This window comes from Notamacropus eugenii, chromosome 2 (genome assembly GCF_028372415.1).
Source record: "Notamacropus eugenii isolate mMacEug1 chromosome 2, mMacEug1.pri_v2, whole genome shotgun sequence".
Lineage (NCBI taxonomy): Eukaryota > Metazoa > Chordata > Mammalia > Diprotodontia > Macropodidae > Notamacropus > Notamacropus eugenii.
The window spans coordinates 163,469,820-163,486,708 of record NC_092873.1 but is presented as its reverse complement, the minus strand read 5'-3'; the positions used below and the strand labels follow the sequence as shown (position 1 = coordinate 163,486,708).

Here is a 16,889-nt window from a genome sequence, read left to right as displayed (position 1 = left end):
AACAGTGAAGTAGTGTTTTAGTTTTTCCATGTCCTCTCCAACATTTGTCACTTTCCCCTTCTGTCATTTTAGCCAATCAGATAGGTATAAAATGATATCTCAAGGTAATTTTAATGTGCACTTCTCCAATTATTAATGATTTAGAGAATTTTTTCATATGCCTATAAATTATTTTGATTTTTTTCTTGGAAAACTGCTTGCTCATATCCTTTGACCATTTATCCACAGAGTTTTAAAAGAAAGCCTGGCCAAGCTGACAATGAGCGCTCTTTGGGAGACCACAGTGAACATGTACATAAGCGGCTAAGAACAGTGGAGTCCACTAGCTCAGCAGAGCAAGAAACAGCTCAGCCCCAAGCAAAAGTCGAAGAAGCTGATGCATTTGAACATGTTAAGCAGGGCAGCGAATCCTATGATGCACAGACCTATGGTAGAGTATCACTGAGTACTACAGAACAGTCATTGATCTGGTTAATGCTGCATGTCTCTTTGTGAGCTGAGTCTGTGCAGTTTCCTTGTTAACCTACCTTAATTTTAAATTTGGAGTTAAGGGAAAAAGTTATTTATGGATAAAAAATTTGCAGAAGTGCTCATAAGAAATTCTAATATGAAGTATATATTGCAATAAAGGCTGAAGATTTCTATACCTAACATGCTTTTTAAAATGCTTTTGTCATTTGAAAACAACCCCACTTCACATACTGTGTTCCCAGGTAGTTTGTTGCCTGTAGCTCATTTAAGAATGGCACCTTCAGTATCAAGCAAGAGCTGTGAACTTAAAATAGATGTTTTCCTCACTCAGTGAAAAGGAGAGGCAGAATGAAATAATGAGTTAAGTGTAGTATCAGGATTCAAACATGGAGTTCCTTCTCCTAAAGGTCACTCCCTGACTTCTCTATGTAGCCATCCATGTACATGGGATAAGGTTTACAGCTTATGTTTTTGCAGCACTTTAAGGCTGACATTTTCACCATAACCTTATTAAGGTACAAGTAGATAAAGTATTATCTCCACCTTACAGAATAAGGGAGCTAAGGCTCAGAGCACTTGAGTAACTTGACTAAGGTCCAACAGCTAATCAGTATCCAGGAGTCCAGATTCAGACTTAGGCCTTCATATTCCAAAGTCAGTGTTCTTGATGCTGAATCACACTACCTCTCTTATAGACTGATTAGTAAATATTGTGAATTTGGTCATATTTATTTGGTGCATTTATTTCCATAGTACTGATTAATTATTTCACTTATTTGCACATCTGTGGAAAATAGTGAGAGGTAGTTGTTATTTCCTTGCAACACGGGGGTCTCTGAGGCAGGTATTTTGCATAGCTCATACAGTGACACTGATAAAATTTGGAAATTAGGGAAGTATTGTGGTACATTCTTACTTTCCCCCAGTGATATAGATGGATTTTTATGTTTTGACTATAGATGTGGCCAGCCAGGAGCAGCAACAGTCTGCTCATCCCCCCAGCAGTGAGCAGGAAGAGAACTCAGAAGATCCTCCTATGGAAATAGATGAACAAAAAGAGGATCTCAAAACAGTTGATACACAAGAGTTGAAACCAGATGAAGTCAAATCTGGTGCCTTAGCAACCCAAGGTAAGCCTAATTCTTTTTCTGCCCCTTCTAAAATGTATTCTCCTGTGTATCTCATGTCTTTCCCCGTAACTAACTAGTTTGCACTTGTGTCTCAGTGATCACAAGACTTGGTAATCTGTAATTCTGTGTATTGCTGTTTTGGGTTTTGATTCTGTATAGTGTTAGGTTTCTTCCTGATTTGAGGAAGGGTAAAAAGCCATCTTTGAATGTAATGAAAACCTGACTTCTAACTTTAAAAGGGGAAACCTTCCTGAAGCACTGAGCTAAAAGCTAGGGTCCTGATTAAGAAGCCTTGGGCATGTTTATCCATGGGCTCCTGCCAGAGTCATGAGTTTTATGTAGCTTAAGGAAGACACATGCAATGATTTAATTCACTTGATCTAAAATAGTATCCTCTCATATGGAACCTGAAGCAAGTCGTTAACTAAGTGCTCCTTCACTGAAGAGCCAGACATGTACAAAATGCAGAGCCAGCCTGCAGTCAGCCAGCCAGGGAAGACTGCTCTAACCTCTTGCTCAAATAGGCAGTCTAAGTACTCAAGACAGTAAATGGGAGCAACATGTTGGACAGAAGGGAAGTGTTGCAATTTAGGATACCGAATAAAGTATTAGCAATAAAGACTAGAGGGAAAGCCCTCTTTCTTCTAAGAGTAGAAGAAATATAGGGACAGTATTATGTAGAGGTGAAGTTGGGGATATTAGAGTTAGGTTATACCCGTTAGTCTCAGATTCCCTTATAAAATAGGAGGTAAGGCCTTCTGATGAAGGAGTGGTGGAAGATGGAAGTCAGTAAATGATGTGTTTACAATAAAGAAAAGATGGAATAACCACTTTGCCAAAGGAATAAACCAGGCTTAGATAGTAACGCAGGATTTAATATAGTATGTTTTCATGTAACAATAGGTGATGATCAAACTGACATGGAGACCCAGCCAATCAGGTCAGAAGAAGACCAAGATCTGAGACCAGACAAATCACCTACCAAGGTGGACAGTGAAAAACAAGAGAGAAGCAGAGAGTCAACCATCCATACAGCACCTCAGTACCTCACAGATTTGACTTTCCAGGTATTGAAGTTCTTTGATAAATTTCTGATTTTAGAAGTTGCCAAAATGCTTTTTAAAATGATTTTCAAATTCAATCCAATGAACATCAAGTGCCCGCCAAGTGTAAAACACTGGTAACACAAAGAAAAAATATTCTTCAGGACATAGTCTTCAAGGAGTTTATCATCTACTGGGAAGATATGATATATGCAAAGATAAGTAGATAAAAAACTAATTTAGGGAGAAAAAGAGCACTAATCACTGTGGACATCAGGAAAGTTTCTCTTTGTAGACAGCATCTGAGCCTGAAGGATTTTAAAAGGCAAGGAGGTGGTACATTCTAGGCAAGAGGAGGGAACAACCTTTGCAAAGGCATGAGGTGGAAGTTGGAATGTGAAGTTAATGGAACAGTAAGTAGTCCAGTTTGGCTACAATATCTAGTACAGGAAGAGAAGCAGTGTGAGGTAGGATTGGAGTGGTAGATTGGAAGCAGATTATGGAAAGCTTGACATAAATGTCAGGCCACAGGAGTTTGTGATTTATCCCTTGTCAATTGAAAAACATGCAAGATTTTTGAGACAGGAAATAACTTGGTCAGACTCCTATTTTACACAGTCATTTGAAAGCTGCATGGAAAAAGTAAAAAGAAGGGAGAGACTGTAATTAGAAATACCAAATGGCGAGTGGAGGCAAGAGGTGATGAAGTTCTTACTTAAATGAAGGAATGGCGTATGAGAGTGGAGAAGGGCATGGGAGGGTTGTAAGGAGCAAAACTGATCTAGGTAAATGGGAGGATGAGGGGTAGGAGCAAAGGAAGGAGATTGTGAATACTTTTCTGGACATGTAGAAAAAAGAAAAAAACAGAGGGAGGGTGAAGGGCTAGGAGAAGAGAGGGACAACTGGAGGGACCGGACTAGAAATTACAGTGAGGAGAAAGAATAAATTTGGAAAGTTTTGGGAAAAAGAGATGCATTGAGAGGGAAGAGAAAGAATATTAATAAGAAAACAGTAATTTCAGGAATTTAAGATCATGGTGGATATAACTTTGTGTAATGGTGAGATCCAGGATGTAGAACATAGAAAAATTGAGGAAGCCAAAGTGAGGGTCATTTAATGTGTATGTTGAATTCCCTGAGCATAAGGGTAGGGATTGGGGTTGAGAAGAGAGTAGGACTGAGCAGGTATTAAGTTCCAAGGGAAAGGATGGCACATATTAAGAGAGCAGGTTTCAGAGTGATTGTGGTAGAGTAGCAGGGACTATGCTCCTCCCTAGGATGTTACAGGATATGAGGAACAAGGGAGCACTCAACACTTTTGAAAATTTTCTAGAATATGTTAGATTCTAGAATCTATTTCTGGAATAATCTTCTCTATTCTTTTTTAAAAATAATATTAAAGTGAAAGGGCATGCTCTCTTCCGATCATTCATGCCATCTATCCAAGATAGCAAAACAAGGCTATTATTCCTATTCCTCATAGAACAGCACAGGGAGACAGTCCTTACTTAGCCATGTTAGTGGCTGAGTTGGCTTTAAACCCAATTTTACTGTCTTCATCACCATTGTAGCTACTGATACACTGTATAGGAATCAACTTACGGTTGATGGGTGTAAATGCTGATTATCTTTGATTTATGGCCTATCTGCAGAAAAGGTCAGCTGCTGTTTTTGTTTTTGTTTTTCTTTTTAACTTATACATTTATGTGCCCTTCCTAATTTTTGGGTGTGTCTGTAAATTGAAACATGAAACAAAAAAAAAAAAAAAGGGAGGGCATTGCTCAGAATGCTAAAATCTTGGATTTGGAAGGCATCTTGGAGATCATCTAGCTCAGTCTCACAGTGTTTTTTAATTATGAAGTCCAATTAAATCTGTGGTCTACAAGGTATACAGTAGTTTCCTTTGGGAAAGATTGAGGAAGAGTTATCCCTTGATAAGATCATAGGGTTTAACCATTCCTAACTGGACTAAATTTCTGGCTTTCTCTTCTTAGCACTTCATCAAAGATGTTGAGAAACTAAGGCAAGAGCTGGAAAGACAGCTAGAAGCATGGCAAAAGCAAGAGCCTGGACACCCGGATGAAGTGAGTGACCTTATTAGATTGATTTTAGATAGACACCAGGTTGTTGACATGAAAAATTCTGAGATTTCAAAGGATCATTGATTTCAAGCTAGAAGGGGTTTTTAGAGGTCATTTTTACAGATGAATGATAGGATGAAAAATATTTTAGTCTTACTATGTGCCAAGCACTATACTAAGTATTGGGGACATAAATTGAAAATCAAAAGAATTTATGCTTTCAAGAAGTTCACCTTTTAATTAGGGGAGAGAATGTCAAAAAGGGTTCCAGTGCAAGATGTATGGCAAAGTCCAGGGATCCTCACAGTAGATCTGTCAAGGAGGTAGGTTCTCCAGAAGTATGGAGGGGATACCTTATGGCAGGGCAGCCGGTAAGGATGAGGATCTTCCATCTTATTGGAAGGCTTCCTGTGGCCTGGTCTTTCTGCTTAGTGAGGTGACATTGTGTCAGAGATCACACAGCTTATAGTGGCAGAGCCCAGATTGGGAACCATTTCTTCTGACTAAATCCAGAGATTTTTCCATTGTGCTGTATTCCATGGGTTCTTTTAAGAAATCTCAACAAGGATCAGTTGTTTTAAAGACTTAGAAAACTTCATACCTCCTATTAACTAGTAAGAGGAACAGCAATGGCATAGATAATTGAAACCTTAAAAGTTTCTTTTTATCCAATTGTTTCAACCTCTTTCCCCATTATACTTTTTATCAGAACTAAGAAATAGCAGAATTAATTTGGCCACTTTGATTTCTCTTTTCTTGCCTTGGATGGAAACATTCATGAAGCATTTAGTGATCAAAAGGCAGTGGTGCATTAATGAGAGGGGAAGGAGAAGGTAAAAACAGTCCATCTACATGGGACAATCTTGATTAATCAAGGGAAGGTTGTCATTATTAATGACTTTGTTGGGATCTTTTTTAAGTGTTCTTCATTATAATCACACACATACATGTGCTAATACACTACATCCGTTATATTAGCAGAAAACACTTGTTGGTTGGGTGGCCAGAGGACTAATTTATATAGTTAGTTCCTGGAGGTACTTGTATTTGTTTTGCAGCTTCCCTTTTGGAAACATGTCCATGATGAAGTGTCAGCACCCATCTACTAAAAAAGGAATCCTTCATCTCTAGCAGATGTTGATGTGTTTAGATTTGTGAATAATTTAGTACCTCCTCATATGGAGTTTTTCCTTCCCTCAGTCAGAATAGAGTGCTCACATGTTCTTCGTGGAATGGAGTGTTTGGGATGAGGAGAGCAAGATGAAGTGATTAAGTAGCACAGAGCAAAAGCTAGTTAGAGATTGCTATGTAGGGCACTTTTTGCAAAGCTTCTTTCCAAGTGCCTTCATGATTTACTCTGAAGTAATGAGGGTTTCTCTATTCTTTGTCCCAGGAGAAGGCAGCAGCTGAGATGTGGCAGCAGTACCTTGTCCTGACTGCCCCTCTCTCACAGCAACTCTGTGAGCAACTTCGACTTATCCTGGAGCCCACCCAGGCAGCCAAGCTGAAGTAAGTGGTTTTTTCAGTTGATTAAAGTTCGCTGAATACCTATGGTGTATAGGAAACTTGGTGGTTTGGACAGTTATAATCTATTCACATGCATATTTACAGTACAGCCTAGTTATGGGGAAAGAATGTACTGTCTCTTGCTGGCATTCTGAATTTATTTTCATATGACTCAGAGCAAAGTTTATCATTTGGATTCCTTGTTATTTGTGCTAGGAATTTTGTTTGATATTCATGAAGTTCATCGATTAGCCTCTATTCAAAAATATGAGCTGATGCTTGCCATACTTCTTTTCATGTAAGAGAGTGGTTACTTTTCAGTGTATCCAGTCATAGTCATGAAGGTCTGAATCCAGGAACAAGCATTTCTGAATTTTTTTTCTTAATCGATTTTGGTTCTGCTTCTCAACTCTCCTCACCCAAAGTGAACAAAACAACTTATGGTTTATTTTTAAACTAATATTTTATATAAAATTTTATTTTCAAAAAGTTATTTTATGTTTGCCTAACAGTCTAGTCGTACCCATTCAGATTTTTGTCTGTTGGTCAGCATCATCTGGATCCCTAGCCTCATCTGATGATGCCTTTGATTGCTTTGGTTTGATTTGTAAGTTTACATTAAGGTAGTTTTGTTATTTTAAAAAATACCAGTCAAATGATGTACTAATGTAAGCTAATATATTTGTATCATTCTCCCCATAAATTCACAGAGGAGACTATCGAACAGGGAAACGATTGAACATGCGGAAGGTTATTCCATATATTGCTAGTCAGTTTCGGAAGGACAAGATTTGGCTTCGAAGGACCAAGCCCAGCAAACGCCAATATCAGATTTGCCTGGCCATTGATGATTCTGCTAGCATGGTAGACAACCACACCAAACAGGTAAAGAGGGAAGAAATAAGAGAATTTGCTTGATGAGGATACATGGGTGATACTGCAGTCACCAAACTTTTTTTAATGTCTTTAGAGGTGAATGTGAATTGCTTACAGTAACGGTCATTTCATCAAAGGAGCAATAGTATGATGAGACCCAGAATTTGAGTGTCTTCTGACTTAGAGTAGTAGGTTTTGCTTGGATTATTTTTTTATTTGCAGACAATTTTGAGATTGTTGGAGTGATTTTTACAGTTATCAATTTATCCAATAAATTTTAAACTAAACTGTGCTATTGATCACCTCTCTAGTCAGTTGAATCTGAATAGGTATCTTCAAAGCATGCTCCCTCCACTGAAAGTTTTAAATGCTTCTACAGTGTACTTTTTTGGTCAGATTAGTAAGGGGTCACTATGCCAATCACACCCCAAACTTTTGTGTGTCTCAGTGGAATTCTCATAAGTAACCAGAAATGAAACTGGAGACCACTGTTCTAGCTATATTACTAGAGAAAAATAATCACACTTGGCATGATAGTATTTATGTTAGGTACTATAAAACAGAAGTAACACTAAACACAGAGACACATATACTCTTTTTTTGGTAAAGGTTGACATTTGTCATCTTAGACTTTTTGCAGTATGCATTCCACGCCGAGATAGTTGAATCACTAGAATTTCAATCAAAGTTGATTAAAAAGTACAACACTGCAAAGGTATGGTTCTGCATTCTATCTTTTTTTTTTAGTCGTACTGGATTCTTAAAATGGTTTGAATAGGGCCTGCCTGTACATGAGATTATTTTCCTCTGTTGTCAAAAAATGAACATTTTTTTTGGGTTACCTACTTGGAGATTGTATCTTGGGTAAGTGCTAATACAGAGATTTGAGTAATGTAAAGCAGAGTTAAAATCCACTCTCAGACACTTACTAGACTATGTGTAACCTTGGGCAAGTCACAGTAACCCTGGACAAGTTACTTAATCTCTATTTGCCTCAGTTCATTCAACTGTAAAAATGAATTAATAGCACCTCCCTCAAATGAGATAATATTTATAAAGCATTCAGTACAGTGCCTGGCACTTAATAAATGCTTGTTTTCTTCCTTCAACTCCTATACTTTTTACAGCTTGCATATGAATCATTGGCAGTGATTGGAAATGCTCTGACCCTTTTGGAAGTGGGTCAGATTGCTGTATACAGGTAAGGTTGCTGTTTCATTCTAGGGAGGGAAGAAAAAGACAAACTGAGGTTTGATTGTTTGGATTATATACCAAAAATATGTTCATGTTTGGTTTTTTACCTCCAAGCTTTGGGGAAACTATTCAGCTGCTTCATCCATTTCATGAACAGTTTAATGATCAGTCAGGAACCCGGATACTGCAACTCTGTAAATTCCAGCAGAAGAAAACTAAGATTGCACAGGTATGAAGGAAAAGTGCAAATGTTATTTGGGCTAAATGATCTTTTGCAGTTTTTTTTTTCAGTTTTTTTTTTCAGTTTTTTATTTGTCTCTTAATTTTATGTCATTCTTTTTTCTGAATAGCCTCCCTCTACATTTAACTTTATGTATTAAGCTGTTCTTTGTAACAGAATAAAAAGGAGGAATAAAAACAGTTCAGTGAAATAAACAGCATCAGCCAAGTCTCACAGTATATGCATCATTTTCTACCCATAGTCTAGCACCTCTTTCTTTCAAAGCAGCTATTTTCAAAGTAATGTAGGATGGGCAAGACTACTGTGAATTGCAGAGAGATTCCCAAGCCTTAGCTAGTGCCCCCTTTATTTTAATTGACATTCAAAGTAAAATTTTGTTACAGAAAACAAATGTGGACATTTTCTTGCAGTCAAAACAGAATTTAATGTATATTTCTGAATTCTCTAAACATCCCTTGGATTAATTTACCTATAATTACAATTCTGTGCCTACACATATCTCTTCCCCCAAAATGTTTTGCTCTTCTGAATAACACAGTACTTTATGAAAAGAGGTAAAGGAAGGAGGAAGGATGATAAGGGGAAAGAAGAAAGATTTCAAGTGATTTTTTTTTTTTAAATAGTGGATCATCTAGAATGAACCAAGTGGCACTTGCCAACATTAGATTATAGACATGGGTGTAGAACTTTTTTTTAAATGTGCCATGTCCACTCTTATCTTGAGAATCTTGTAGTATTTTATAAAGAGAATTATCTGTTTCTAATGACTCCATCAGATGGGATAAAAGTGTCACTGCAGTTTTGGGTTTGGGAGAAACAAAGGCCAAGGGTCTTTTGCCATTTTCTAAGTCAGTCCAGCAGTTGTTGTGGAGTATAACCCTGTTTTCTAGCTCCTCTAATTCAGGATTCTGTGTTTAGACTTTAAAGTTTTTGTTGTTGTTGTTGTTGTTGTTGTTGGGTATGGGTTTTTTGTGAGTTTTTTTTGGCTCATCAAAATTCACTGTTCCTTTTGGAAATGGGGGGGGGGCATGTCCCCCATATACATTACACTTGGGGCTATTCATTACAGAACCCTAAGCATTATTTCCTAGCATTTATCTTGGCCAACCAACCCTGGGAAATTCATTATCCTGTTGATGCCATGGTGCAGTTTCTGAAGCTTTCCAGAATTCACAGGGTGGAAGGTTTCTATTTCATCATCTGTAGTCAAGAAATATAGGCTCCTTAGGGGATAAAGTCCTCTGTGTTCATTAAGGCAAGAAATGACAAATAAAGAGCTTTCTCCTTTTCTTTTTTCTGTTTCCTATTCATTCAGTTTTTAGAATCATCAGCAAGCATGTTCACTGCCGCACAGCAGCTCTCTCCAAATATCAGTCCAGGTGAGCACAGTTCTGTCCTCTTTGGTTGTAAAGTGATGACCCACTTGTTCTGTATTTTCATCCTATTTGTCACACAGCATGCAAACTTGTCACTGAATGTTTGCACTTTTGGAAACCTTTCACTAAAAAGTACTCACATGGATGAGTTGGTAGTTTCAGAAGATGGAAATTCCTGAGCACAAAGTCAAACTTCCATAATAATGGAGCAATTTGTGATTGTAATTGTAATTGTAATGAGCTTAATTTGTAATCAACTCTGCCTCACCTCCTGGTTTTGAAATACATAAATTCATAATCTGCTTTCCCTGCTCTGTGCTCATCCCCCTCTGTTGGTAACCTGGGAGTTTGTGACTCAGCTGGTAGGTCAGTAGAGACTGTGGGTAACTTCCCTGCAAATAAAACTCCAAGATTTCTCATCTATTTCACAAGGCTTATTCCTCTTCTATTATAGTACTTCATTTTCTGAATTTTCCTCTTTAATTGTAGTAATATTGGCACAGTTTCTAAAAGTTGTCAGATACTTTCCTGATGTGGGTAATTGAGTTATTTAAAATAACTCATTTTGTTCCTTCACTTACGTACCTTCTAATACCTAGAAACAGCACAGCTGCTTCTCATTGTCTCTGATGGCCGAGGCCTTTTCTTGGAGGGTAAAGATCGAGTCACAGCAGCAGTTCAGACTGCCCGCAGCGCAAATGTTTTTGTCATCTTTGTCATATTGGATAATCCCAGTTCTCGGGTAAGTGGGTACTAGAGGGAAAGTGTAATTTTGATGGATTTTCCCTGTAACTTTTCTAACAGAAACATGCTACATATTGATCCTTGTAAAGTAGATTATGGTTTCTATACCTTTAATTAAATCTGACAGCTGTATATTGTATACTAGATTGGAAGACTAAAGTAAAACAAGTCCTTCTGCCCTAAAGGAATTTACTTTAAACTTTAGTCTGTTTTCTTGAAGATAAGTTTAAACACCCTTGCAAATATTCATTACCCCCTTTCCTCTTTTATTAGCATTAATATCAGGGGTGATCTATCTAATGGCAGTGAGCATCAAATACCCTGTTAAAATATCCAAAATATGGTTTGTTTCAAGCACTGTACATCCAAATGGGATTGTACTAAAATGTGTGACTGGGGATTTTTTTTTTTTTTGGTGAAAGTAATACATTTCAGGAAATTAAGAATTTAAAGTGACTTTGGCATGAAATAGAGAGCTTCTCCTTCACTTTTAGTGCCTAATCAGCTGTAGGATATTTTTATATTCATTTAGTCATCATTCAGCACATATGTTAAGTACCTAATGTGCTGAGAGCCCCTATACCAAGCCTTTATCAAGATATAATATTTACTTTTTGGAGATGTAAAGTTTAAACAAGATGCAGACCCTGCCTTCATGGAGCTTACAAGTCCTGGAGAAGATGCATAGGAAGATCATCAAGGGGGCAGATAAAACTGACCTTAATGTAAGGAGTAAGGGTCTCTACTTCTGTGACGAGATAGAGAATCGGAAATTCACTGTGGGGTCAGGAGGACACAGGTAACTGATAGAATATATGAAAAATTGGTACCGAATGAGAGCTCTGAAACTAGTATAGGCAAAGAAGTATAGGCAGGGGGTAGCAATTAAAGTAGACTTACGATATTATAATAATTATATATTTTACATGTATATTAATTATACTTGTATAAATATTATATATAATTTGGTGTCTAGAGACATTACACATTTTATATGTATATACACATATATACGTGTGTGTTATACATATACACACACACATACACACACACACACACACACACACACACACACACACACACACACATAATCAGGAATTAACCAGATGAAAAGTATTAGGGAACAAATTCCAAGTATAGTGATATATATGAACAGAAACATGAAGTCAGGAGCTTACTGAGCAGGTGTGACAGTGTAGTTCAGTTTGGCTAGACCATAGATTATGAGACAGGAAGTAGTAGTAGTAGTAGTAGCAGCAGCAGGTAGGAGGAGGAGAGAAGAAAACGACTGACAGGTAGATTACTCCTAGATTGTGGAGCCTTTTGTATGCTAGATAGAAGTTACTTTACTCTGTAGACAGTAGGAGCCCTTGAAGATATTTAAGCAGAAAGGAGAGACAAGATGAGATGAGTCTAATTTGTTAGCATGATGGATGGATTGGAGTTAGTACTAAATTTGGAAGACCAGTGAAGAGATGGCTTTAACAATCCAGAAATGTTTCTGTGCAGTCCTGTTTTAGAATGGTAATATTGGAAGAAAGTAGGGTTGCTGTGGGAGTTGGTGATAATTTGCAGGTAGAGTAAAGAGTCAAGGATCATACCAACCTTTTGAACATAGGAGACTGGGTTAATGTTAGAATGGGATCAGAGGAGAGGATAAAAATCTGCATTTCAGATGTATTATTTGAGGCAAGAATGGGACATTTTAAGTAGAGGTATCCTGTGAATGGCTGGGATTTAGAAGAGAGGTTGGTCTTGGAGAACGATGTTTGGAGTCATCTTCATATTTTGTAGTGGAAACGAATGGGATTAAATGAGACTTACCAGAGAGAGTGCGCAAAGAGGAGGGACCAAAGATGGAATCTTGGGGAATATCCACTTTTAATGGCAAAGGATTGGTTTTGTTTTTAAACCTTTTGTTAACTGCTTACTATATATGGAACACTGTTCTAAGCAGTAGAAATACAAATAAAACACTCTCAAGTAACTTAAAATTTAATGGAAAAGGACAGTACAGAAAGCTGAGGTGTCAGCAGGATGTGGTAAAAAAAATTCCAGAGAAACAAAGCCTGGAGAGGAAGGAAGGAGTGAACATTGCTGGTCTATTTCCTTAAAATGCATATTCTAAGGGGAATTGGCCATTTGAGGAATGGGGGTGTGTGTGTCACAGAGTTGGAGGGATCTTTTAAGGTGAGAAGGCCTTTAGGGAACGGTGGAGAAGGAAGTCCAGAGTCAAAGGCAAAACCTTGAGAGGAATGAAAGAGTAGGTGATTCAAGAAAAGTGGGATTTTTGTAGAGATCAAGGGAGGGTGAGGACTGGGAAAAAAAATTAGATTTGGTAATTAGCAGGCCCTTGTTCACCATTGAGAAGTGTTGGGTATAATTTTTTTCCAGAAATTTAGTAGCTGTGGGTCAAAGAGAATTGGGAGAATAGTTATGTGAAATCAAAGGGTGAATCTGAGGCTTTTTTAGGATATCAAAGACAAATATGTAAGTAGATAGTGAAAAGGAATGTAGTGAAGATGCATGAGGTGGAGACAGAATGAGATCCAGGGTACAGAGCCAGAAGGAATGTCAGAACGAGCAATGGTGTCAATATATTTTGAGCAGTGGAAAGACTGCTTCACATCAGATAGTCTCTATCTTCCCAGCAAAAAGGGAAGCGAGTCATCCGCTGTTTCAGTGTTTTCAGAGAAAAGAATATATTTGAAACAGTTAATTAGTGACAAAACCAATTACAGTAGAGTAAAAGTATCACTGAAGTGTCGTAAGAATCTCGGTGAAGTTATTTATCAAATTTATAGTGGCTGAAAATATGTTAATTTTGATGACTGGTGGGATTCCTGTAGGAGTTGTTGTTGTTGTGTTGTCCTTCGTTCTCAAAGAGGATTATGACATCAAGAGGATGACATGACTTGCACTTGACTTTGATTTGAGTGAGGGAGGGCTGTGCAAGGTCACCAGCCTCACCTTCTTCTCCAGTCATCTGGGTCCAGTGATTTGATATTCATCAGGATGACTGGAGATGGCCCAGATGCAGTGTGAGACCCTGGCCCATTTAGGCTAATGCCTTATCACATTCTCACTTTGAGTGAGATACACCCATTCAATGAATAGACTTCTTTAAGTAGTTACTCAAGGGATGGCCCCTTTAATGAAAAAAATTTACTTAGCAGTAGAGATATTAGATGCTATGAGGAGTGGGTTACCCATCTATTTTGTATAGATTAGTAGGTTTTGAATGGCAGAGTGTTAGGGAGTGAAGGATCCTGAAGTATTTAGAGATCTACCTTTTCAGTAAGAAATTATTATTTAAGTAGAAATAGGTGCCACTTTATTGAACTACATAGTTTGGGAAATTCTAAAGTTCTCAAATCAAAAACCAGTTATGACTGACCAAACGAGTGATCTGGCCTTCAATGATGAGTGGTTTCTCTTTCTATGATGTATCAATCCTTGGCAACACAGTATTATTCTCCCTTGCATTTACCAGTTTTAAAACTCGTTTTGTCTCTGTTCTCAGATAAGTATGCAAATACATCAAATATGCCTCACATCATTCATATTTTTTTCTTTCTGTTCATATTGGCAGGATTCCATCTTGGATATTAAAGTTCCAATATTCAAAGGACCAGGAGAACTGCCAGAAATTCACTCCTACATAGAAGAGTTCCCTTTCCCCTTCTATCTCATTCTTCGAGACATCAATGCACTTCCTGAGACACTTGGTGATGCCCTCAGGCAGTGGTTTGAGCTGGTGACAACTTCTGATGGGCCCTAAAACTTGACAGCAGAACCTGAAGCCAGCTCTTCATTTGTAGCATGGTTAGAACAGTATTCCTCATCACCAGATGCTCCCAGTTGGTACAGCTTTCTAAAGTTGAAGAGGTTGTGTGACATTCTTAGATCCTTGTTCTAAAGTGAACCCAGAGCTCATTTATAAGATGTCACAGTTTTGGCTACAGTGCTTAAAATAGTCAGTATTTACATTTTAAATTAATAACACTACATCAGAATCTAAGGACCTCTCTCTGGGGCTGGTACTCGTGAGCCTAGGGAGAAAATGTAGATAGGGCATTGATAGAAACATTGTTTTCATCATAGCCTCACCTGTGAATTCGTAAAAGAGTTCCACCACATTCACATACCTGCCCTGGAATCATCATTGCCCATGAGAACATCATCTCATAACCTTATGTCCCAAAGCTCTTGCACCATCCACTCTCTCAAGCATCCCTACTCTTCTCAGCTGAGAACAAGCTTGGAGGATTTTCTGGGGAGGAGTACTAGCAGCAGCCTTGGAGAGTAGCTGTCAGTGATGTACAGGAAGGGTTGAGTGTCGACAGGAGAGCTGATTAGTTTCTCCCCAGTAGCAGGAAGAAGAGTAGCTGCCTTTTCCACCTTTCCTTTGTTGCAGCTTTGCCTTAATGAGCCTGCATCACACATTCACCACTCCTAAGTTACTGAGACAACTTATTTAGGCTGGTGGGTTTTGAGTGTAAGAGACCATTTCTTGTCAGGATTAGCGTGAAGGGAATGAACTGTCCTAGAAGGGAGATGCCATGTGCTTTCTGTGTTCTTGTATCCTATCTAAGCACTGTGGATTCTAGTTAACTTTCACAGCAGTTTTTAGGCCTTGTGGAAATGGGTTTTTGTGTCCCGTCTTTGCTGCTCCCTCCCATTTGCTACTGTAAGCTACTATGCAATGATGAAGAGGTTATTTTTGCTTGTTGCTTTGTTTTTTTCCACTATCTCAGTGCCACTGTTTACTGCCATTGTTGTAGTAATTTATTTCTTTAGCTGATATTTTTCTTAACTGTTGGAGAGGAAGATGTGATAGGAAAAGCAGTTCCTTATACTACTTTTGAGCAGTGAGGAACCAGGCTTATTTCTAGGAGGGAAATGCTGTGTTTGGAAAATATTGAGCAGCTGAATTTATTTTTGCAGTCAAAACATGTTCGTGGTTCTTGGGAGGGTTTCTATTCAGCCAAAAAAACCAGTACTTGAATACTTGAAATGTGTTATTTGTTCTATTTAATAACAATTTTTAAATGTTGCTAGTGTCTGATGTCAAAAAGATATTTTGTAGTAAACATGCCATGATATGAATATTCCTATGTATGTATTTGACACTGTGAAGTTTGCCACTTGTCTGAGGTGGTCATTAAAGACAGATTATTTGTTGGTTAATCACGTGTCCTAAAGCATGTACATGATTTTTTTTTTTCATTGCAAAAGCTATGCAGCTTCTATTCTTGGAAAATAAAAAGATGTGTTACTGTTGTATGGTGAACAGAAATCTATGGCAGGTCACTCACTGAGGAGAATTACTCTGAGAATTAGCAAATGAAAATGGCTGACATTTATAATAATCTTTTATTTTACATATATTATCTCATTTGAGCACTTTACATACATTATCTTCTTTGAACCTCACAACCCTGTGAAGTAGCTATTAAAAAATCCTCATTTTATAGCTGAAGAAACTGAGGCTTTTAAGGGTTAAGTGACTTGACAGTGCTCACATAATAAATATGAGAGGTAGGATTTGAAACTCCTCACAGTAGCAGAAGATGCTAGTTGGAATCAGAAGGATGCAGTGTTAGGCACTGGTCTAGGAGGAAGTTACTTTCTAGGAAAAGTTTGAGAGATTTAACATGATTTACAACTATAACATGAGTCACTAGCAGTGGTGCTACCAAACATAGAATTTTCTAGGAGAATCAGTTGTTTGTTTACAGACAAATCCCTACTAGATAGATTCTTAGCCTATGAACTATATAAGGTCTAGGCTTTCATCTTCTGTGTTCTTCCACACCCAATATTTTCCTTAAAGAAGATGGCTGGAAGGCTATAATCTGATACTATTGTTGGAATGAGAAAGACTATTGCTGAAAAAAAAATGACAAGCCCTAAGAATGGATCATCTACTCAGACCCCTTCATGAAGCATGGACAATCTCTATAACATAACCAACAAGTTACTGTTCTGGAAGACTTGAACTGATAATTTTCCATGCCCTGAGTCACAGCTAATTCCACTTTGGGAGAGTTCTAATTCTGATATTTTTCTTTATTGAGCTCTATTCCATCTTCCTCTAATTCTACCTATTGGTCATTATTTCTGCCCTCAGTGGCCAAGTGGAATAAAAGTGGAATAAGTCATCTCAATTTCTTTTTTTTTTTTTTTTAGGGGGCAAGGGAAGGTTTTTTTTTTTAAATTTAAATT

General features: G+C 37.8%; 1 protein-coding gene across 1 annotated transcript in view; it reads left to right on the top strand.

Annotated features, from left to right (window-relative positions):
* Positions 1 to 15,851, top strand: part of MDN1 (midasin AAA ATPase 1) — a 178,814-nt gene extending 162,963 nt beyond the window's left edge. Inside the window, exons 92-102 of the mRNA XM_072642816.1 lie at positions 229 to 430; positions 1,431 to 1,601; positions 2,505 to 2,668; positions 4,638 to 4,727; positions 6,118 to 6,233; positions 6,941 to 7,115; positions 8,234 to 8,307; positions 8,415 to 8,529; positions 9,857 to 9,920; positions 10,517 to 10,659; positions 14,254 to 15,851. Of these exons, the coding sequence (XP_072498917.1) occupies positions 229 to 430; positions 1,431 to 1,601; positions 2,505 to 2,668; positions 4,638 to 4,727; positions 6,118 to 6,233; positions 6,941 to 7,115; positions 8,234 to 8,307; positions 8,415 to 8,529; positions 9,857 to 9,920; positions 10,517 to 10,659; positions 14,254 to 14,442 (1,503 nt within the window). The 3' untranslated portion in view covers positions 14,443 to 15,851. The remainder of the gene's footprint in view (positions 1 to 228; positions 431 to 1,430; positions 1,602 to 2,504; positions 2,669 to 4,637; positions 4,728 to 6,117; positions 6,234 to 6,940; positions 7,116 to 8,233; positions 8,308 to 8,414; positions 8,530 to 9,856; positions 9,921 to 10,516; positions 10,660 to 14,253) is intronic.
* Positions 15,852 to 16,889: the final 1,038 nt, after the last annotated feature.